Source organism: Hyposmocoma kahamanoa, unplaced genomic scaffold (assembly GCF_003589595.1).
Source record: "Hyposmocoma kahamanoa isolate Upper Pololo Valley unplaced genomic scaffold, ASM358959v1 88, whole genome shotgun sequence".
Lineage (NCBI taxonomy): Eukaryota > Metazoa > Arthropoda > Insecta > Lepidoptera > Cosmopterigidae > Hyposmocoma > Hyposmocoma kahamanoa.
The window spans coordinates 10,858,850-10,883,924 of record NW_020654466.1 but is presented as its reverse complement, the minus strand read 5'-3'; the positions used below and the strand labels follow the sequence as shown (position 1 = coordinate 10,883,924).

The 25,075-nt window shown below is 39.9% G+C and overlaps 2 protein-coding genes across 2 annotated transcripts in view; both read left to right on the top strand.

Moving 5' to 3' along the window:
• LOC113235997 (serine/threonine-protein kinase S6KL) overlaps positions 1–25,075 on the top strand; it is a 95,262-nt gene that overhangs the window by 2,317 nt on the left and 67,870 nt on the right. Inside the window, exons 4-7 of the mRNA XM_026471921.1 lie at positions 8,101–8,224; positions 13,333–13,440; positions 14,315–14,473; positions 22,212–22,300. Of these exons, the coding sequence (XP_026327706.1) occupies positions 8,101–8,224; positions 13,333–13,440; positions 14,315–14,473; positions 22,212–22,300 (480 nt within the window). The remainder of the gene's footprint in view (positions 1–8,100; positions 8,225–13,332; positions 13,441–14,314; positions 14,474–22,211; positions 22,301–25,075) is intronic.
• Positions 15,829–17,533, top strand: LOC113235998 (autophagy-related protein 101). The gene has a single exon (XM_026471922.1). The coding sequence runs from the start codon at positions 15,979–15,981 to the stop codon at positions 16,642–16,644; it is 666 nt and encodes a 221-aa protein (XP_026327707.1). The 5' UTR covers positions 15,829–15,978; the 3' UTR covers positions 16,645–17,533.

The window sequence follows — 25,075 nt, the reverse complement described above, 5'->3', positions numbered from 1 at the left end:
TCTAACCACCTCGCAAGCTACTACATAGGTAAATAGGTATTTTTAAAATTGACTGTAAAAAATACACATTTAAAGCAATTTAACTTACACATACTGAGATACTGATTCTTATATAAATAAGATATAATGTGATCTCATCTTGGTACTGCCTTACAAAAAATCCAAGGAGTCTCTTCAAAATGTTCAGAACACTTTCTGAACATTTTGAATAGACTTCTTGGATTTTTTTAACAGGGAACAATGCTAAAGAGTTGCAAAACAGAGACACAGAGAGTGCTGATAAATGGTCAGATTACATCTGGTTAGTCAGGATATACTATAATAATAATAATCTTTATTTCTCTCTTACAAAGTTACCTATAAATAAGTAATTAATATTATGGACTTGTCATTAATACATCTTTGTAAGAGACACAAGTCCATACTAGGATTTGACCTGTGTTATGGATCTCCAGGCACTCACCAACCGGAATTGGTACTGTATTGTACGTAATATGAAAGCGTTACCATGTTCTAAATTACAGAGAGCAGGTTTTATACAAGATTATTATAATAATACGAAAGAAAAGAAAGTATAGTAAACTATGGTAACTTGGTACTTGGTGCAACGGGCTGGTGTCCGCAACTCGACGTCAAGGCGCCTATTTTGCGTGTGGTGGGTGCAGGGTCCTACTCGTGCCACCCAAGCTCCTCCAGGAATCTCAGCAGCCTCCTCGGTTTGCTGAAGACTTCGGGGAGCGACCTTGGCACTCCAAGGTACTTTGCCCTGTAGTTGGCCACGCCGGAGCACTGTAGTAGGATGTGCGCAGCCGTTTCCTCCCCCTCCATGCACGCTCTGCATAGAGGGCTGTCTGTGATACCTAAACTGAAAAGGTGTTTATTGTATGGACCATGACCCGTTAGGGCGGCAGTTAGAGTGCGAAGCTCTTGCCTTTTGAGTTTAATAAATATGCGAGATAGACTGGCATCGAGCGTTGGGAGTGCTTCCCTCGCCTGTCTACAGACCGTAAGGGTCGTCCATGCATTATTATGTGACAATTTTGTACCTTTGTGCATAGTTGTTCTGAACCATTGGTAGGGGAGGGATACTATGGGTTCTGGTCCTACAGCGTCCATCTCCGACCCTTTTCTGGCTAGTTCATCTGCCGCATCATTGCCACGTGAGCCGCTGTGTCCTTTAATCCACTGTAGGGTTACGTGGTTTTGTATACATACCTCCATTAGTACTTGATGGTATTCATAAATGAGCCCTGAGTCTATGTCATAGCTATTCAGTGCTTGTAGCACTGACATACTATCGGAGAGTATTCGAATGGAGTGGTTCTTAACTCTTCTCGCTATGATTGCTTCTGCCGCCAGCTTGATGCCCATGCATTCAGCCTGGAATACTGTGTTGTGGTCACCAAGTGGTGTTGATATCCTGATATTGAGGTCTTCTGAGAATACCCCAGTACCTGTTCCTGAATTCGTTTTAGATCCGTCAGTGAAGATGCGGACCTCTCTGGGGTTCAGTCCTTCATTGGGTTCTTCAAACAATTGTATCTTGTATTTTTTGTCGAAGGTGTATTGTTTTGGGATCCTATCCACAGCCGCCTCCAGTAGCGGTTCCTCATTGACAGTCTTATAGAGGATTTCTGTGTGTGGGGTCCTCATGTGCTTCCAAAGGCCGGCTCTATTTAGACGCACTGCTGTTGACGCCGCTTCCTGTCTGATGAACAGTGGGAGGGGTCGCAGGTCCAGCATCGCTTCGAGGGCCGCAGTTGGTGTTGTCCTCATGCAGCCGGTCGTCGCCACGCAGGCGAGTCTTTGGAATTTGTCCAGCTTGTCGGTTGCAGTTGTCAGCTTGGTTCGTGGCCACCATATTATAGCGCCGTAACTGATCATGGGTCTTATCACCGCTGTGTAGAGCCATAGTGTTATCTTGGGTGAAAGTCCCCATTGTTTACCCACCATTCTATGGCACTGCCAGAAGGTGATAGTGGCTTTTTGAATTTTGTTGTTCAGATGCTTGTTCCAGTTCAACTTGTTGTCTAGTATTACCCCCAGGTACTTGACTTCGGTTGATAACTTTAGTTCTGTACTGAAGAGTTTGGGTAGTAGGTAGTTACCCAGTAGTATTTTGTTTATAAACATTACTAGTTCTGTATTTGTCGGGTTTACCGATAGTTCGTATGCTCTGCACCATCTTTCCACAATCTGGAGTGCAGCTTGTGTTATGTCGCAGAGTGTATTGGCATAATTTCCTGTTACCAGTATAGCTATGTCATCAGCATATCCTACTGTATAGAAATGTTCTTTGTTTAGTTTGATGATGAGGTCATTTACGATCATGTTCCACAGCAGCGGCGACAGTACCCCCCCTTGAGGGCACCCCTTCGCTACTATGGCCCATGGGGTCTCATTTGCTGTTGTTTTTATCGTTCTTTGTTTTAGCATGTTGCTAATCCAGCTGATCAGCACTTCATCCACTTTGTGTCTTCTCAGTGCTGATTGTATGCTGGAGAAATTGGTTTTATCGAAGGCTCCTTCAATATCTATAAAGGTGCCTAGGCAAATTGCTTTGTTTTTGAGGGCCACTTCTATCTTGCCCACAACGGCATGTAGGGCCGACTCAGTGGATTTGCCTTGGTTGTATGCATGTTGGTTTCCGTGTAATGGTATGTTCTTAAGCGTACCATCCCTCAGTTCTCTGTCACATAGCCTTTCTAATGTTTTCAGGAAGAACGATGTGAGGCTGATAGGTCTGAAGGACTTCGCGTCAGTGTAGTCGTTTTTTCCTGGTTTCGGTATAAATATAACTTTTACCTCTCGCCAGCTGTGGGGCACATAGCTGAATGCTAGACAGGCTCGAAAGATGTCGACCAGGTGCTGGACCAGTGTGTCCCCGCCCCATTGTAAGATTGCTGGGAATACTCCATCTTGGCCCGGAGCTTTGTACGGTTCAAAGGTGTTCACTGCCCATTTTGTCTTTTCGTATGTTACTACTTGTTCAGCGTATCGCCAGTTATGGATCGATGTATTATAGTTCATTTCTTCGTACCTGTCGTCTTGGACGAACCTACATCCTGGGAAATGTGTTTCCAGTAGGGTTCTCTCCGTTTCCGCAGGGGAAGTTGTGTATGTGTTGTCTATTTTGCGTATTGAACCTAACTCAGTTGAATTTGAGTTGCCTAGGATTTTCCTTATTCTGTTCGCTTGTGCACAAGACGTAATGTTCCCGCAGTAGCCTCGCCATGACGCGGTGCTCCTGAACCGTATGCGCTTTTTTAGTTTGGATTTGGCCGTCTTGTAGTTTTCCCAGTCCTCATCCGCGCATGTGTTCATTGCTCTATTGAAACGTCTCCTTACCCTTCTTCGAAGCCTCTCAAGCTCAGGCCCCCACCAGTGTTGGCCTTGTCGCGGGGCTGAGTCACTCAGTGGGCATGCGGAGTTATAGCTGTTCACTATGTTTGATGTTAGTTTTTTAACCTGTGTTTCTATGTGTGCTGTGTCCAGCAGTGTGCCCGTTTCCCCCAGGCTCTGGTGTAGTTTGTCAGTGTATAGTTTACGATCGGTTTTTCGGGGACTCCGTTTCGGTTGTTGTTCTTTGATGGCTGTTTCTAAGCTAAATCTTATCCATCTGTGGTCCGAGAAGGATGCTTCTTCGGACACGTGCCAGTCTTGGATAAGATTTACTGCTCTTTCTGATGCTAGAGTTAGGTCTATAATCGTCCTGCATCTTTTATTTACGAAGGTTGGTACAGTACCTCTATTAAGGATTTGAAGGTTAGTTGTGAATAAGTATTCTGTCAGGTTCTTACCTCTGTCATTTGCGAGTTCAATGCCCCACTACGGATGGTGGGCATTGGAGTCAGTAGCCACGACGGTATGCTGGCCGTTCTGCTCGCAGTACTTGATTAGCCGTTCCATTTCCTGCGGTGGTTGTACGTCAGTCTCCGCCATATAGACAGAGGCGAGCACCACTTCAGGTAGGCCTGTGGCCGTGTCAGCTAAAAGGTCTCTGGAACAGAATTCTGTTAGTGGCTGTACTTGTAAATTATTAGAGTAGTAGATGCAAGTTCGTGGTTTATCTGAGTTATTGGTGGATAATAGCTTACCTCTCAGATGTGAGAGTCCATTTATTTGGCCGCGGGCACTGATCCACGGTTCCTGGATCAGCGCCACGGCTGTGTTGTTTACCTCCAACCATTTCCGGAGCTGAACCGTTGCGGCCTGGCTGTGGTGGAGGTTGCTCTGGACGACTTGCAGTTTATTGAGCGAGGGGGATACCGCCATCACCAGACAGCAGCTCCACGTCCTCGTCCTCGCTCAATCGGATGTCTCCCATCCCCAACGCACACTCGTCGTCGCTAATGGACACCGCCGGGCATTCGTCGGTGTCCACAGGGTCGGGGGTCGGGGAGGGCCCTTTTCCTTCCCTGGTGATACCAGAGGAGGTAGAGGGCTCCGGGGAAACATCCATTCGTCCTGTGTCCTGTGTAGATGTGTTTTCTGGAGGCGCGTCAGTGTAGAGGCCCCTTTTCGACCTGAATCTCAGGTAGATCGTGCCCAGCTGATATGTGAAGCGCCGGCCATGCTCCAGGATAGTGGGGACCAGATCTTCAGGGAGGCTCACTACCACGAAGGTATGCCCACGTTGCTGATTCAGCTTGTGGACAAGCCAACGGTGAGCCTCCGCCCACTTGTTTTGCCACTTTTCCCATTTGCCGGGGAGTAGAAGTCCACAGACCACCCTCCGGGAAGCCTCCACCCCATTTTTCAATGAGAGGGGCTCCCCGGACGGCAGCCTGATGGTGCTGACGGCGTCCTCCAGCCACTGGAAAGTGGCCTTGTCGTGGCACCACAGTTTCAAGGCCCCATCGCCGTAGACGGGGTTTCCCCGAAACTGTGGGCCGACGTCATCCTTGAGCGAGGAGCTCACATAGGGCCTCCTGTATGGTGTCAGCATCGGGGCTCCGTATGAAACCTGTTTTGGCCGAGGTAATAACCGCCAAGTTCGGGGTTAGTTGCCTCGGCGTATGATTTATTCTGGGCGGGCCTCTCAAATTTCTGCCGCTTGTGCTCGCCTCTTGGAGAGATCGTCTCATCGAGGCGTGCCCGTTTGGCATTGGCCGAGGACCTCTGCGCCTTGTCCGCCGGTTTGCTCTTAGAAGGGAGGGGGGCCCTTCCAGGGGGTTGGGAGTCCGGTCTAGGGAGCCGCTTTGGTGCGATCCCAGAACCATCTCCGCCAGCCACTAGGGGCCTCGCCTCTCCCCCCTTCTGCTGGGTGTTGCTCGCGTTTTGAAGTCGCTCGCGCTCTCGGAGCCAACCCCGTTTGTTCTTTCGGGCAGGGCGTCCCCTGCTCCCACTGGGAGCTGGAGGTGGTCGCTTGCCCTGGCCACTTTCCCCTTCCTTGCGGATGGGTGCCGTGGTTTTGGGCTTGCGACTCACCAGACTCCACCCTGCCTCAAGGGCTGTGTGCGTTGGGTTCTGCGATGCAGAGCCAGGTGTCTGAGCGGGGACCACAAAGCACGAGGCTCGGGCCACTACCGCTGGTGTTGGAACAGCACCGGCATCGGTACGCGGTTGGCCTTGGGGTTTCCCCTTTGGCCTACCACTCACCGTAGGGCACTGTTCTGTGTATGATTTTGTGCTTGCTGGGGCACTTTTGGGTTTCCCTTCCAGTACCACCGGTTTTGAGTAATTGATTAGATTTGATTGATCGGTAGAATCCATAATTCATTGTTCTTGAGTTCATTCTCCTGATTTCCCACCCACCACGGAGCCCGCACCTTTGGGGATGTCCCATTCGGGACACCAGGATTATCAGGAGAGTATAGGTGCAGAGGTTGGGAGCTCACTGCGTGACATCGGGGGCTCGAAATGTGCGGCTGGCTGACCCGATCAAAGTCAGCCAGGTGTTCCGCACATACTCACCCCGTCAGCATGGCCGAGTCCGTCCCCCCAACACCTCGCCTGTGGCCCTCTGACGGGACACATTGCCGTTTCCCTGTGTTGGCTAGTCACAGGGCTACCGTTTAGCAGGAAATCAGGGCTAAAGAGGGCGTATTGCTTGCCGGGGTCTCCACCCCGCTCGGGCTCAACCCTCCAGGATTCCTTCATCCCTGCGTACGGCGCTCAACTGCGTAGGCATGAACGCAGGAGGGTGTAGGTTAAGACCGCCCACCACTTGCCATGATCCACCCTCATAAATGCATGGCCGGGCCGTGTTGATCGCTTCGCGCCCTCACTGATAAGACTCAGACTGAAGCCGAGAGTTGTCAATGTTGGCCCCAGTGTGTACCGGCTACATCCTTGGGCATTCTGTGACAACATGTCATCACAGACTGCTCAAGAACTTCGCACGCGTGGAGGTAGAACAACTAACACACCCCAATCACATCTGAGAACATAGTAAACTATGTTCTCAGATGAACCAATAATTGATTTAATGAATAGTGAAACCAGGTACTGATTTTAGCAATAACATATTCGTTGGAATGCAAATTCTCGTCAAGCTATAAGCTGAAATCACACTTAACTAATACAGCTTAGAACATAATTAAGATGTTGCTTATCTTTATTGTGAGATTAATAGATAATATGATATTGACATGATGCCTAGTATCACCCTTATTTGGGTTCATGATATGTTAGTAACACCCTTATTTTGGTTTATGGCCAGTATGGACTGGGTTTTGTCGACAATTTCGCTTTAGAGTTCTGGTCGTTAGTCAGCATATTATACGGCTGCAGTAAGTGATGCATATATAGTTGCGTAACCTCGGCGTATAAATTGTAATTACAACTGGATACAGCAGAAGTAATATCTCTTTTGGCCGTATATCTTTTTTGGCCGTATATCTTTTTTGATGGAATTAACTTCAATGTGTAGTAGCTCATCAATGTTCACTCTCTATTTACGACCTACATGGTGACTTATTTATCCTTCCTGCTTTGGCAACAATGCCAGTTGCCATGAGGCTTGCTGTGGAACCCATGTACGGACAGAATAGGTCGCCGTTACTGCACTTTACCGTAGTGCTTAAATTCGTACCGTGTACAGTAACACTTATTCCATTTAAACACTCCACACATAATGCCATTGTTACAAAAATTAAATTATTTTCAAAAACGAAGTGAAATAATATTCGATTTACACATTAAAAATTATAAAAGTCGATGCACAATGTAAGTTGAGTGAATCACAAAAAGTTATTTACTTTTTTGTTTGGTTGCTTTTGTTAATTAGGAAATTTTAATTTTCTGTATTTTACATTCATTTTCACAGAAATAAGTTTTCCTTGAATGTAACATTCTTAACTTATATTTTAATCACTTTTAGCGCAGTTTACTTATTACTTTTTACTTATGTCTGTATAAGGGCGTAATGAGTTCTCAACAAGGGAAAACTCAACAAACACTTCATTCTTATCAAACCCTACCTTATCGTTGTGACCTAATTTAATACAGTTGATCCAAGTGGGTTTAGTATGCATTGATAACATTGCGTGCACCAATCTTGCCTTATTCAACAGATTTCATAATAAGATGGAATTTTAAACAGTTGTATGGCAATTTTAAAGCCAAGAAATGTTTGTTAATTGTTACATGTATTTAAAATTTTCTTTATACATATTTATTTTAAGAAATACAAAATTCTTATTGCTTAGAATACTAAACAGCCAAATTTTTGACTCTTAGGGCCACACTTCTCATGTGACTCATCTTTACTATTATATCCTCTACCTAAATATTTCGACTTGCAAATGTCCTTGAGCAAAATAGCTGAAGATGTCGCTAGTTTAGAACCAGCTGTGATGCTAGCCAGGCATGTGGCATTTACAACTTGTTTTTTGTACAATAATTTTTTGTTCCCCTTTTTTGGCGAATATATCTACATAATGGATTTCGAATTGTAACGTTTCTTACCATGTAAAAAGTTCGGTACTCGCATGGCAGGTATAGATATTTCCTTTTTTATAATGACGAGAACTTATTAATAGTGGTGCAATAATTTGTCATTCTCGAAACTTTTTTCAACAACATTATCATTTTTGTGTTTAGGTACTACTTTCAACGTCTTGTTTTGAGCGATAAAATATATCGATACTATTTCAGATTATAGCAGAAAGCGCTGTAAGGCAAGTTAAGGACGAAGCACGCATTCAATCTGCTTGTGGTCATCATTCCTTTATAGCTGGCGCCATAGCACGTTGGCAGACTAAAAAACGACTTTACATTGGTAAGATTTAGATTAATTTTTTCTTACACTTGCTGAAAGAAAGAGAAGATCTTTCCCATACTATGGAAGAATTTTTTTGTGTTCAAATTATAGTATATTTAACCGGCAACCATTCAGATGGTCCACCTGATGTAAGGTGTCACCTATACTGCCATCCTTATCATAAACAACGCAATCGCCATTTTAACCGAAATTGAGTTACTAACATTATCTGTAATCAGCAAAACGAGATCTAGAACCCCCTATAAGTGTTTTCTTATATCTTATTTAGTTTCAGTTCTATTGTTTAGTAAAATCAGCGTATTTGAGTCAATATCTCGAAAGTTACCAAATTGCAAATGCGTTATTTATGACAAGTGACTAACTAAGGTTTTGCCTGTTTCTAGGACATAAATTAGTCTGATGTGCATAGGATTACGCTGACTTTCCCTTCCTATTAATCTGAAATACAGTAGTGCTGCTTTGCGTTAGAAATGGGTGGATACCATCTACCCGGGTTCTACACGGATGAAGTATCATACCACCACTCAAAAAAAGTATATTTATCAACTACATAGTACACATTTGTATTAATATTGATTGTATTATTAAATCTATAGAAAACGAGAGATAAGTCACTTAATTTATTAGACAAGTTGCTGGGGGCAACCTCTAATAGAGTTTCTTGATTACGTTTATTACGTTATATTATCTACAAGAAGTAGGTTAAACGGCAGGTCGGTAGAGATTTCCCAAGGAGTGTTAAGAATGAAATATTGTTTTTTTGAATACGTTAGTGTTGCTGAAATCAATGACATTTAATTAATTTACACAGATGTGGATTTTTTCTAAATTGTTTGGCACATTATTATTAAGCACTTAGCATAACTTCTGTTATGTCTGATGTTGGTATGCAGCTCTATTTTAATTTTGTATATTGTAAACCAACATTGGATATGTATAAAGGTACATAAACCACAAACTTCGTTTGTTTAAACGTAACTTCAATCAACAGAATCTTCCGCTGTAGATTAATTTCGTACAATATTACGTGTGAACAATTTCGCGATTCGCTTGCCTACTACACTTTGGAGCCAAAGCATGACCGGGCACTCGGTAACTCTGTGATAGCCACATGAATGGAGCCTGACTGATACGACGTTCTAAATATAGGTAGATGGAGTCAGGGTCGGTCTCCAGTCCTTCGCACACTTTGGTACTTTGTTTATTTACAATCAAGATAAAATTTTCACGCGCGCGTTTAAACCAGACTGTATTAAAATTATGTTATACTTTTATTGTTTACATTTGTCGCAATTATTATATTACCAACTGTCGGACACTTGTTGTCGTAAATGTTTCCATTAACCAACGTAATAATGACAGTGACACATCTTTGTTTATTATTGTGGTACATGCGAGCTTTGCGCCATAGCTAAAGTTTCCAACCGCTTGCCTGTTTGTAACTTCTTTGTTAAGAAATAATACGATTGGCAAAAAAGTTATTATAATGTTTGTTTTACCGTGGAAAGTCCAATGCTTTGGCAAGCTATACCGTGATATACGCATGCAAAGTTGTTCAAACTCGAATGGCATGAAAAAAGGTTTTCATAACCATAGGAAAGTATTCAATACAGAATAATATGTAGTTTTTTTAATGCGGTGTGGTTTACTTTGTGTTTTTCTTGTTGGAAGTCGCAAAGACCTTGACTTTGGAATTGATCAGTACTTCCAATTAGCATTAGCATTAAAATTTACATAAATAGATGATTGCGACGTTAGTACCGGAAGTGATAATTAGTTAGCGTTCAGTTTTCAGTTTTTTTTGTACATGGCCTATATTTATATAGACAGGTTATCATTATCAGCATGAATTAATAATTCATTATCTCAATTTTGATTACACGTGTGACACATAAAGACAATTGACTGAGTTTCGGGTCAATATGACGTCTAACCGTGATTATTCAAATATCATGTCTAACTAGAAATGCGTGATCGTTTTGCGAGCTATAAGAAACGTTTTTAATAGCGTTTACATCTATTTATCTTATAGTGTATTTCTTTTCGAAGTATTCTATCGTTCATTTCATAAACACACAGGGGTTTGGTAAATGGCTGATATGAATGTAATTTATCTGCCTAGGAAAGTCACCACTAGAATTTTCACTGCCTCTGTGGCCAACCGGTTACCATGCTGGTCTGCCACGAAGAGGTCCCGGGTTCGATTCCCGAGCCGGGAGAATTATTTGTATGACCTATATTTATTTCTCTCGTGTGTTTGAGTGTAATTTGTGGTTGTCTATGTTTGTCCCATGACACCCGCGATACAGAGTTTCCCTAGTGCGGAGCTATGAGTGTGAATGTTAAAAAAAAAGGAATCGGCTTGATGCGATCGTTTTTAACCGCACTTGTCACAAGAGGCCGATTCACTGTTGATACGGCCGTTCGCGCGCCGACGTCGCGACCGTTCGCGCGCCGCCGACGAGGCCGTTCGCGGGCCAACGACGCGACCGTTCGGGCGCCGCCGCCAAAGGTTTTTGAGAATAATATATTTTTAAATTGTACAATTCTAAAGGAATGGAACATTACATAGCTAAAAATTGTCAAAACAAGACAAAAATTGTCCCATAAAATCACACGGGCGTACGGACGTGACAGGAAATTTGCACGAAGCAGATTGCCTACTCCCATTCTTCGTCCGACATCCGTCTGAAACAATTACTGTCAAACAAGTAATACTCGACCAAATTAAAAGACGAATGTTGCGAATGAAGCTTTTGGTCGAGTATTACTTATTTCACAGTAATTGTTTCGGATGGAGGACGGGAGTAGACCGCCAGATTCATTGCCGACCTTTTATCAAGTCGCGTCGTACAAACCGATGCGAAATGCACAACGTCTTTCGCTCTTACTTTCATGGATTCCGCGTTGATAAGTGTGGCCACTCCATTAAAGACGACAAGCCTGTATTCACCGTGTCAAGACCAAAGTAACGTGCGAAGACTTGGATTACAATTCAGCTCGGAAACTACAAAATTACTTCCGAGTAATAATTGCTGCCATTTTAAATGGGTACAAACTCGAAGTCTATAGAATATATAATTTTGTTACCATGGAACTAGTTGTTAACTATAAAGATATCCAAGATCTAACTATCCACACCAAATGTCTAAAACTAGTCAATTTCCAGAAAAATACATTTTCCAAATTGTGGGGAATCGTAATATATAATTGGCTTGATGTACTAAACACATTGAAAATTGATATTCCTAAATTTGAAATTTCAAGTCAAGAGATGACGCAGTTCTCGTCATAACTACTACAGTAGTAGCAGCAGAGCTCCTTGCGAAAGAGTTAGTCCAGGGATGTATTGTTTACTGTGTTTTTATTATTTACTGCGTCCGTTTTTGAAGAGTAAGGGTGCTGCTGGTGAAATGATAATAATAATATAATAAGTTCCTTTATTTTCTCACCACAATATCGGTACATTGAGCATAATAATAAGCACTATACATAAAAAAATAGAATTATAGTGTGGGAGACTGGTACCTAAACTAGACGTATTTCAGGTCACCAGGACTCGACCCCTTGGAAAATACTTGCAAATTATAGGCACATGGGACTTGTCAATTTAGGTATGACTCTGGGTGACGGGTGCAGTGGCCCATCATATGTTTGCGATTTAAAGTTCTGATTGGCACTGCAACTACTATGGACAGACGTATCGCTTACCACCAGGCACACGACTTGTTTGTCCCGTCACTTTGAATCGTAATAAAGAAAAAGTACTTTATTATATGAATAAACTTCATAAAGGCTTACAGGGAAACAAAAGACCTATTTGTCGTATGATATAGTATTTTCACTTTTTACTGGTTTCTAGTTTACTGATTAATCAGATAGATAACATTTGTTATTATTTAATTAACGTAAACGTTTCGAGTTCCTAAGTATTCGTGATAGTTACTCATAGGAAATGAAAGTATTTTTCCGGATTTAAATCGCGTGTATTTGTTTTTTCAAACAGCCCAACGTTTCGGGGCCCTTTACAGGTCCCATGGTCACGGTTGACTGAGGTGGTAAAGTGATCAAGTTTATATTAGACCTAACTAGTTGATGACTTTACCACCTCAGTCAACGGTGACTATGGAACCTGTAAAGGGCCCGAAACGTTGGTTTGTTTCAAAAAACAAATATACTCAGTATAAGTCCGGCAAATAGTTTCACTTTCTATAACGTAAATGATAAGTAAATATTGTGCATTTAAATCAGCGTTTCTTAACCTGTGGTCCATAGACCCCTGAGGGCGGACCTCTATGTAATGGTCGTAGAGGGTCCATGGCGAGCCCTCCTACATAAAAATTGGTATACACTGCTGGCGTGACCTTTTTGAATTTACGCGCACTTTGACCACTTGAAGTGAACGAGACGCGCGTCAACGCACCTTGCGAACCTTTCTTCTTCTTCATCCTTCAACAAAGGGCCCGTGGGATCTTTGGAATTTTGAATGGGGTCCATGACTAGAAAAATCCTGATTTAAACTGTAAAATTTCACAAACGTCTAACATCCATAGTTGACGCATGCATGTAACTACACGATGACCAAAGGAACCACTTTAGTAATAATAGCCACAATTTGCCATCTAATCTTAAATAAGACGACGACGGTCAGTTGATAGGTCATTGTCATTCTCATCACTGCTAATGATCTATTTGCCTAATTGTTAAATTTAAACACATTATTTTAAAATCATTGTCTTTATCTGCCATTGTTATGAGTGTATTTTATTCAGAAATCATAATAGGTTCACAATTGTGTTATTTACTTTAAGCCTACGTTAGTATTTAATAATTAGTTTTGAGTGAGTTTCCACTTTAGAGGACAGCCAAACTTAATCTTTAAGATTTTGTTATTTTAATAAGTCTAGTATTGTATGTACGTACTAGAACGACAATATTGAATATCTTTGTACGAACATTAAACATAGTTAAGCTCTTACGACTAAGGTCAGCTTTTTCTTCTAAATAAGAATGTATTACAAACATCGTTTTGTTTTTGACGTCTAATAAGGAGTATTTGTACTTTATTGTTAATTCCACGTATTATGATTTTTTTCTTTTTTTAGTTTCAGAATACATTCCCGGTGGAGAACTTTTGGCTCTCCTCGAAAAATACGAAAAGTTACCAGAAGAGCTTGTGAAGATTTTTATTGCTGAAATTGCTGTTGCTATAGGTAAGCTGTAGTTGTGTATTCATTTTACATTGTATTAACCTAAGAAATAGCTGACTAGAAATATACGAAATGAAAATAGTGGAACTTCAGATATCTCTCCATAATAGTACCTTATGTATCTGCGCATCATGTTATATTTGCTGTCTTTGGTTGGTGTCGTTTCTTTATCTACGACTATCACCTCATTTGACAAAAATGAGTACATGTGGCGAAACTCCCTGAAATCTTAAAATGTAGAATAAATAAAAGGAATTGTCGACGGTACGGTCTCAAACTAAGGAATTCCCTGTACTATAAGTGTCAGAGCAACGGAATTCACTCTGGGGCACTATCCGAAACACCTAGACCAGAACCAATTTAGAAAAGTTCCTTTCCCAAATTGGTCCTACCGGGAATAGAACCCGGGACCTCCGCATCCGGCGCCCACAGTGCAAACTGGACCACAGAGATTGTCAAATATATTTCACGTAATAGTCTTGATTGTAGTAAAAACTGAGCTAGATTTTCATATTCTATGCATTGTCTTAGAACCATCACATAAGCTAGAACCAATATAAGGCACTTATACCGTTTATTTAACAGTACAAGTATCAGTGACGGAGGGTCAACATAACACGATTCCTAGCGGCTATGATACTGTCAATGCCTTGCATTACAACATTTTCTATGTATGTTCTACATTGCTTACCTTCTTGAAACATCCACTGATAAATTTACACAAAACTTTGTTAGATCCGAGACATTATTCAACATTTCGTAAATCTATTTGTAGCTCGTTTTAAAGCGATAAAACAAACACGCTTAAATTTGTTACTAGGCCAAGGCCTCCTAATAACCACACAATGCTTCTATTATACCATTGTGATAATTCCAGATTTTCTACACAACGCCGGCGTGATCTACCGTGACCTCAAACCAGAGAATATATTGCTGGACGAAGATTATCACGTGAAGCTGGTGGACTTCGGACTCTCCAAGTGGCTGTCCATTGGGTCGCGGACCACTACTCTTTGCGGCACTCTTAAGTACATGGGTAAGTGTTCACGTATTTAAGCGTGGAACTCACAGAGAGAAGGTGCGGGTCGGTCGCGAGTTGGGTCGGGACCGCCGCGGGTCTAATTCCATTTATTTACATGGATCAAATGCGGGCCCGTGCGCCCATCTAGCGCCTGCACTTGTCCCGCGCCTGCACTCGCCTCGCGCCCGCGCTCGGTGATTTGTCGTCCAATAAAATACACGGAATTAGACCCGCCGCGGTCTCCACCCGTCTCGCATCCAAGCCTCACCCGCTCTCAAATGTGTTTCACGCTTTACGAAGTCAACGGGTTCATAAAACAATCTTAAATAATATACTTTCCTAAAGTAAATCTTTCTTGAATGTATGTATAATTTTCCTGTATATGTATTTATAGTAACGTTACCGTGTATGTATACTTGACATTTTTTTCAAAGTAATAAGAATAATAAGAAATTTAAAAGAAACAACCTCATACTAATATTCATGAATCATAAGCTAAGTAGACATTATTAAAGTAATGAATTTTTATTGCTTGATCGCTATTGTGTAGCTACGAAGCTCTAACTGCGCCATCATTTTTGTTGACTAGAGGATATGTTTTGTGGACCATACTTACATACACATACTGGCACTTTTAGCGGAATAAAAACAAAGTGAGATTATAAAATTGTAAAATAAATTAAGAATTAAGAATTAGACTAAACTAGCAATTAAATCAAAAGATCGACTTAGTACAGGCTTACTCGTTACTTTATTAAAAAAATATATCGAAATTAAATAAAATGCATTTTTTACATTTTGTGTTAAACCAACAAAACAGCTGAAAATTTAAAAATTGCAACTGTTTCACCTTGATAAACCAATTTGAATAAATATAAAAGTTGTTGAAGTAATGTTTATGAAATTTACAAGAAACAGTGTCGAGCCAGCGAGAAATCAGCCTCGAATCACTCGACGAACCTGTAATACTAGGAAATTAAATCAAATTAATGAAAAAAAAACTACAGTCGACTATTTTTTTATTTTCAAATTGGACCTAAAGTAAGATAAATTACTGCTCCATTTTGGGATTTACTAGTGATCTGCTAAATGTGCTGGTGTGTAGTTTTTTTATAGGTGACAAAGAGGCTATGTGATGTACAATTGGCGGCACGTAAATAGTAAGCGCGTTACGATAAAGCGTACGTTGTTCCAAAATAAAATTTATATAACTCGGATACATTTTTAAAGTAAATTTTATTTTCCTCACGAACTGCTATCTATCGATTGGTTTGAGTAGATGATTAGTTAATCATTATTGCCGGTTACTAGCTTGCTCTAATTAAAGCGGATATTTTTTATTTCAGTACGGAACTTGACCCGCTACGTATTTTAGTGCAATGGCTCAGTTCAAAACCGTCGTCGCCCGCGATTCTCCTCTGAAAACCGGCGTCAGTGTATAAGCAAACTCTGTGTGTTCGATTATGTCAGTGGCGGCGGACGGTCTCGCGTCGGGCCACTGACGGCGCCGCGCCGGCACCATGAACGCGCGCAGCATCACCTTTCAGCTGTCCATGGAAGGACGACAAGTGGACGAGGTGGTGGCATGCATATTCCACACGGTCCTTTTCCATCGGTCCAGCGGTAAATTCACATACAACAGCGAAGAGAGCTACTCGATCCGTACCGTGAGCTATGTAGATGTCGACTGCGATTTCATCGATTTCACATACGTTTGCTGCGAGTCCGAAGCGCTCGGGCGAAATATTAAACGGGAAATATCGTACTTCTCCGAGCTGCTTCGCGGTGCCGAGTCCACTTCCTCACCGCCCAAAGGCTCGATAAGCCTGGAATTCTTCCAGAAGCGCCGTGCGCGTTGGCCCTTTCAACCCGAGTGCGTGCCCTGGGAAGTGTGGACGGTGTACTGTGAGGTCGCCGAGTCCAGAAACGAGCACGACATGCACAGCAAACATGAGAGTGTTGTCGAAATGCTGCAGGACAAAATAGTTTTCATCACGGAGATTATAAATCGCCACGAATACGTTCCTAAAATGCCGAGTCGCTCCGACGCGGACCTGATATTCGATACTTCGTACTCGGACATACAGCCGTACCTATTTAAGGTGCACTACAACCTGTCCGGCGCGCCGCCTACTTCAGTCGGGAACACTGTCCGGAAACTGATTCGCGACACACTGTCATTGTGATCCATGTAACTTACGTCGCGAGTATTCAATCTCTTTAACGTATAAGATCGTCATAAATTATTGAGCTGACTATTATACAATGGCATCGTTCGACCCGACAATACGTCTACTAAATACCTAATTAAGAAGCTATTCGGGGCGTGTATTTTGGAGAATTGTTGATATTGTTTTTATATTATTATGACATGTAAATATTTCGACTTGTATATTTTCAATTTCATTATAATTAAATAATAATTATCAAAGGATTTCACAGTTTCGTCTAATTTCTCTATAAAGCAGTCACTTAATTGTACTTATATTGCTTTGTACATTGCACAAAGAACATTTTCTAGTTAAATTTTTCAGTAATATTATTATGGATGCGTTAGGGTTTTAACCAGCCGTTAATTGGTTAGGTTCATTTTCGTTTTACGCGTCACAGTGCTTACTTTGCAAATGCCTCGTGTTGGTGGCCCGTTGTCTACTTATCGATTTATTGCATTGTGTACTATTACTAGTTCCGACATTATCTTTTAGTACTTTGTTATTATGACTACAGAAATAATTTTTCAAAACTTTGGTAGATAATGGAATTTAGGCTGGTTTTAGGTTTATTATGTTAGCTAATCAAACTAATTATTTAATGTTTTCGTCTGTTGTAAAATTAGGTGTAAACGTAAATTTAGTTGTAATAATAATTTCAGAGCTATGACTCAGAAGGCTGGTTGATGTGTCCACTCATTTATATGATTTAAGATTTGACCTTGTCTGTCGTTACAATTAAGTTTTCTTATTTACTTGGAGGCTTAGAAATAGATACTTTAACTAAGCACAGTGCTTGATACGATTATAGATGTATAGTTACCTAGTAATTTTATAATTTCGTTATAAAAACCCGTGTTTAACTTTGTATGTCACCAGTGTCATTTCTATGATATCCAAGGGCTTGTCTGTAGCGCAATTGGTGGCACAAATAATTTAAAATAAGATTAATTAAAACAACATCGGGTTATAAAACAATTGGGTGAGAAGCACTCAGTATAACATTGTACAGTCTTTTTGACTATTGTGTGTTTTTTATATTAAAATAGCTTTGTTACATTACTGAGGAGAAATTGCAAAAAAATATGTAAAAAAAAATTGTTATCGATTTTATGTGTGACAATGTTGTAGACTAGTTTGATGGAGCCATTAACATAAATGGATGTTTACGATTTAGATGTATCTCAGAATAATTTTAAAAACATAATATTAAACGACTTGTATATAAAAAGGATGTACAGAGAAACGACAGATTTTTCTCATTTTAAATTGTCCGAATGTTGCATGGTCGGGTTATGAAGAGCTTTATGAAACTTAATACTTTTGGAAATGATTCGAACAGTGATTGTTTATCAGATTTAATGTTAGCGTAGAAATGGTGCATGGAAAGTCTCATAGTCGTAAGAGATGTTATTATAAGTGATATGTTTAAATTAGTACCTTGTGATTGACGCTTTTGATTTAACGCTTACTTTGTAACCGCGTCTGTACATGACCTTCCTCTGAAACGAAGGGTTTCGCTATCCATGACCCTCACGAGTAGATTTGTTTTGCCCGGTCCATTGTTTGATATTTAAAAAAAAAATCTAAGTAGATCATTGGTAAAACAGCTGGGGTTCGACGTGCGGATTGCGTGAATTACATAATAATTAAGCAGAGCAACATCCATAAAGTTTAATCTTTTTTTTTAACTTCCTACCTCATTTTGTGACTATAGCTTTAGTGTTTGTTCATCTCTATTGGAATATTATTTACTATCTGTTTGCCTTTATAAACAATTAGTTATTCACCAAAGAAGCGGCTGTACATTTTATTATCTTATTAGAAAAATCGCCGTTGTAATTGTACAATTTCAAGGAAGTGTGTATGTCGGTAAAGGAATTCGCCTAGAAAAAACAATTTTTTCCTTGTGATATACTATCTCGTCTTCTTTGATTTTTTGTATGCCGTTCATAATAAATCGATATAAATAAATATAATGATCTATTTAAGGTGTCTCACAGACGAACATATAAACAAATTGACTCGGTAGGAGTTTGTGAAACGAGGACTCAAGTACGTATTTTGTAAGGCATTATCACACTTTCATTTAACTCGTCAACTATACTCATCAATCAATGTCTGTCAGTGAAACACCTGTACAATTTATTTGCAATGTGTCCCAAAGGAAAGCCATTATAGTTGCGAAACTAGAGATGAGATTTAGGGACATATCGCAAACTATGTAATTTCTATATCATCAGTACCTTGACAATTTATTTCAATTACTTCTCGTAGACATCATCTGGTGATAAAACTATTTCGTCTTACTTTAAGTCAGACTTTGTTGTGTGGCTCGATCCCTCTGGAGTATTGAACGAGTAAATTGTGATTTTATGGCTCTACAAAAAAATAAGAATGTTGTAACCTTGTCTTATGTGTCGTGTGTTGTAAATTGATATCTTGAAATTTTTATACGGTTAGAACTTGGAAAGGTTTATGAATTCATCAGCACGGAAGAGTTCCGAATGTGAATTAAATTTCATATATTTCTGTAAAATGTATAATTGCACTTTTATGGCCTTATTTAAAAATGATTTAGATGTAAAGTGTGTATAATAACGGCTGTTACATGTAAAGTATAAACGAGACAAAAGGTATATGTTGTGATGTACAAGTTCAAAAAAGAGCGGAAAAATCTTAGTCTTGTGATAATTTATATAAATATGTGAATAAATAAATAAGTATTAACGCGGTTGTTTTATTGTTTTGTTCGAGTTACTTTACAATCTTTCTTCAAACAGTACGCGAACAATAAGGATTTATATAGGTAGTAAGTAGAACGTTTTCCAGTGTTCTATATACAAAAGTTATTGTGGTTTACCGTTTTTGACACCAGGGCTTTTGTTAATTTCATTGTTCTTGTATGTATATGCTAAGAAACGTACATTAAATAAACTTTTACTATAGAGCTCGTGTCCTTCGTATCGTATTTACGAAAGTGTAGATTGTTAACTCACTGTGTTTAGATATACTGGCGCGACGCTTTGACTCTGCGCCAGTGTGAGTTGAGCCTTAGGCTCAATTTACTTTACGACGAAACGGAATGGAATGGAAGCGTCAATTTCGCCTCGTTGCGCGAGAAGGCGCGCGCAGTCGCTAGAATGCTCGAGCATTCCAGCGTCCGCGCCTTGAGGCTGTAGTATTTCGTTGACGTTTGCCGTCACTTTGCGCCAGCCTTCGCGCCACTTCTCGCGGATTCGCCAGGCGTCGGCAGCTGCGGAATCCTCGTGAATGCGCGAGCATTCTTAAGCATGCGCGAGAATTTCGCGGAAGACACGTACCGTGATTTTTGGCTCGTATCTAGTGTGTACGTTGCACAATTGACCATAAAGTTCATTATGCTATGTACAATATCGTTACAAAAATTCGCTTCAGTTCCGCTTCACCGCAATATAAATAGAGCTTTAAGGACTGATAAGTTACAATTTGATGGTCGCCATGTTGGCAAATTTAAAAGAAGTAATTCCTTGTACTGACGAACGTTGATGGTTCCAAAGCAACTTATCAACCTGTACATTTACGTCCTTATTAATGTCTGTGCAAGTGCAGTTTCGGGTCGTATTTTCCTGAAGGAGACTTCGTGTGCTACACGGCATCGAGTTTTATCCATCAAAAACATAAGTACAGTTTACTTTACTTAATTAATTTTTAAGTACATATGTATGGAGGAATGCTAGTGGCGTGGAGCACAAGAAGTATGAATGATTTTTTATTTTTGCTTTGAAGGAAATATTGGTAGCAACAAGCACTAAATTATATAATAAGTTAAATAATAATAAATACGTATAGCGATCTCGCGTTTTACGTTGCTCTGGCACAAGTCGCGCCCTGTCTTGTTAGCCCTACAGGCGATTGTTTATTTTTAACCGACTTCAAAAAACAGGACGAGGTTCTCAATTCGACTAAGTTTTTTTAGGTATGTATGTTACGCGAGTGGCAGGAGTGGTCCCATTTAAATTTGAAGAAAATTCCTCCTCTAAGGGTGGCAAACTAGGGGTTGAATGACTTGAGGTCGGTTTTTTAATACTCTGTACTGAGATTATTTCAAACACAATACTAATACATATATTAGTATGTAATTGATCCATTAAATGTACGGAAACCGATATTACTATTTTATTGTATTGATGTAATATGTGTAGTTGAGAGATAAAGAACCTTAAGTGTCAAATAGTAATTGTTACTACATAGCGTGAGGTTGGGGGTCGCCACTCGCATCCGCAAATAAAAAAAATAAATTCTTGAACAGGCCGACAAAATTTGACATATATCCGACGTTGACAAGCGCCTGATAGCGACATATAATAAAGTATACTCTGTGATGGCGACTGACGGGGCAGCGGGCGGCGCGGCGTATCGTTAAAAATTATGTGAATTTAATAACTAGGGCATCAGTTGAAAACAAAAATTTAGTAGGTATCTAGTACTTAAAGAGAAGTATCTCCATATAAAAATTATATGCAAAGTTACATACATATTTTGAACCGATTTAAAAAAAACAGGATTAGGTTCTCAATTTGATTTTTTTTGCATGTATTACGCGATAACTCCCGACCCGATTTTGACGATTCTTTTTTTGTTGGAAATGGGGTGCCTCAGTATTGGTTCCATTTAAATTTGAATAAAATATTCCACCTCTAAGGGTGGCAAACTAGGGGACGAGTTCGGTTTCGCGCACTTTTCGGTAACCGATTTCAATGAAACTTGGCAAATAGATTTTTTCTTTTACTTAATTTCACACAATTCGTGAGGTCTGCTGGTGCGTTCCGTGGCTTAGTTGGTATAGCGTCTGGCACGGTATGCTAGAAGACATCGGTTCAAATCTGGCCGGATCGAAGGATTTTTTTCTGAGTGTTCGATCTTTGTATTAATAATTATAACAAACTAGTGGAGTAATTTCACATAAAAATAATTGAATATCAATGAAAATTGAATTTCACAAACTTTTGAGGTATATTTTTTTAGTACTCTGTACAGAGATTATATTCTTTATACGATCGGGTAAAGTACATCCTATCGTGTAACGAATTAGCACATTCTGTACACAATATCCTTGTGTATCGTATATGTTTTATAAGACCGTTTTTGAATAGTAAATACTTAAACCACTTGATCTAGCCAAACAGTTTATCCTGCTTCTCCTCTGGTGGAACGCCTAAAATAAACGCCAAATAAAAAATGCTAAATAAATAACAAACGACATTTGGACTTAATATCTTTTACCATTGCGTGACTTTTACCATTCTAAAATGATTCTAAAGCAATGTTTGTAAAAACATCTAAATTCCAAAATATGAACTTAAGGTCTTTTACCTTTCACCTACAGACACATTACAGCAACTTCGACTCTGTAACGGGCTTTATCTCTGTCGCCGAATTATCACAATTTTTATAAAAAAAATGTTCCATGCTATCTTTATTCTTTTCAAAACTTTTTTCTTTAAACTTAACTTATGTCACTTATGCTAGTACTAAGAATATAACTTGGGACATTGTTACAGCTCCGGAGATCCTGAGCAGAGAGCCTTATGGTCACGCAGTAGACTGGTGGTCTCTGGGGGTCCTTGCCTGCCGTATGCTTACAGGAGAAGTAAGTTTTATTTAAAATATAAATAACACTGCGCGTAAGTTTGTGGTTTTCGTAGACGGCGATGGGTAGTGTTCAGCCTTACTGTTCATTATGACTATTAGCAAATTCTTAAGTTAAATATGCCATGTTATATTAGGCTGGTCGTATAGCCTTTGGTATTTTTGTGTGTATTAAAACTGTTCGTAAAACTTCGATAATATGCATAATTAGGTTCTTATAAATCTAAGTCTAATTTAAAGTGAAACTTAAATCTTTACTCCATCGGGACTTAAATTACACTTGAAACCGTCATATAAATTAAACTCTACTGCTCATTCATAAGGTAGATTCCCCCGAGAAGAGTGAGTAAGAAAGTCAAAAGTGAAAGTTAAAGTGAAACTCTAGTGGTTGCTCTTTGTAAATATACAATTGTACACATTTGTCATTTACAATAGTTATAAATATACGTAGTCCCGCACTAGGGAACCCTGTGTCGCGGGTGCCATGGACACACATATACACGAGATAAGTAAATGTAGGTCATACAAATATTTCTCCCGGCCCGGGAATCGAACCTGGGACCTCTGCGCGGCAGTCCGGCAATTAAGTCTTAAGTCCGGCAATTACCAGTCCCGATGGTAACCGTTCGGCTACTGAGGCTATTATTTCAAATATCATAACGAACGAGACTACCTGTAAGAGCTAAACGGGCCTCTACCGCGGGTTTTTGTCAACCAAGTACGCAGAATCTGTATAATAATAACGTTTAGTAAAAGTTTTTGTTTCGCTACAGTTTTAAACCTAATTTAACCTCATTTCATTAAAATAAATAACGTACTTACTATATGCACAATCCAGACGGTGCAATGCTGCTATTCCATAGCGTGGTTCCCTTCTCCAGCATAATAATTGGCGGGGTCATTAATTACTGCATAGCTGCCAGGCAGCATCCTATCCACACAACAACGACCATAATGGACCTCAGAGTACTCAAAAGGCTTAAGAATTTTATGACAACAGGATATCAGTTAAAGAAATCAATATATCGTGCTCTCGCGGCCGTTTATCCAATGATATATTTTTTACTCCTCGGCTATCATGTATCACTAGCTATTTCGTAGCTATGTTTTTTTAGGAAATACATAGTTTTCAATTCGACTGTATTTTTTTGTGTATATATTAGGGGTTAAAGTATGAAATTGCCGTTTTATTGCAATAGGTTCTTTGAATTTTCATAGAATCTTCATGGTTTGAGGTTTTGGAATGAAACTTTTTTCAAATGGTTTCTGTGATTTTTTTTTTAAATTTGAAACATTTGAATATCGACTTTCAATTGTTTTTGTTATTCAATTTAGACAAGAAAGATGGATACTGCGAAAATTCGAGTTATTTTGTGAATACGAGTTCCGACGCGGAACTAACGCGGCAGAAACAGCCCGCAATATCAATGCTGCGTTTGGAGAGGGGTCTACTAATGAACGCACCGTGCGATTTTGGTTTAAACGCTTTCATGATGGAAATTTCGACTTAAAGAACGAGACACGAGGAAGACCGCCCACACAGGTGAATAACGATGAATTAAGAGAGATAGTGGAAGCCGATCCTAGTAGAACTACCCAGGAATTAGCGGCATGGTTTAACGTTACCTTACCCACAATATTGACTCACTTGCGTCAAATCAATAAAATAAAAAAATACGAAAAATGGGTGCCTCATGATTTGACTGATCTGCAGAAAGAAACGCGTGTTGAAACTTGTGTTGCCTTGTTGAACCGGTACAGAAATGAAGGAATATTGGATCGAATTGTAACATGTGATGAAAAGTGGATTCTTTATGATAACCGGAAAAGAAAAATGCAATGGCTGACCCCAGGTCAAATGCCACAACAGTGTCCTAAAGCAAAACTTACCAATAAAAAGGTAATGGTAACTGTTTGGTGGTCACAGCATGGTGTTATTCACTATAGTTTTCTCCGATCTGGACAAGCAATAACGGCAGATGTCTATTGTGCCGAACTCCGAACCATGTTGACAAAACTAGCAGTAAAACAGCCCCGACTCATGAATCGATCTTCACCATTATTGCTCCACGACAACGCGAGACCTCACACAGCACGAGAAACCATTTTGACCCTTCAGGAACTGCAGTTAGAAACCATTCGTCATCCTCCGTATTCACCAGACCTTGCTCCAACGGACTACCATTTTTTTTTCGTGATTTGGACAATTATCTACGTGACAAGAAGTTTTCTTCCCAGGAGGCAGTACAAAATGCTTTCACACAGTTTGTGCAGTCTAGATCGTCGGAGTTCTATCGCAAAGGCATTAATAACCTTCCCATTAGATGGCAGCAATGTATAGATAATAAAAATAAATTTGTTAAAAATTTAAAAAATAAACAATTTAGATTTTCAGTACAAATCGGCAATTTCATACTTTAACCCCTATTATTATGCGATTACTCCGAAATTAGAGAAACGGTTTCGATGATTCTTTTTTTTTTGTTGGAAATGGGGTATCTCAGTGAATTATTTTCAAATTTAAATGAGACCGCATTTAAATTTGAAGAAAATAATTTACCTCTATGGCTGTCAAATTGGGGGATGAATCCAGTTTATTGGATTTCACCCACTTTTCTGTTAACCGATTTCAATAAAAATTGGCAAATAGATATAATTACATAAATATTTGAGGTCACTTTTTCTTTATACAGAAGTTATAATTATTTATCAGTACTGCTTATTCGCAGAAGGCAGTAAACAATTTAGTATAACTAGTCAAGTGGCTTTAATAGGT

What these genes read in the sequence shown, in the direction of transcription:
- LOC113235998 (XM_026471922.1), top strand. Translation starts at nt 15,979, where the DNA reads ATGAACGCGCGCAGCATCACCTTTCAGCTGTCCATGGAAGGACGACAA.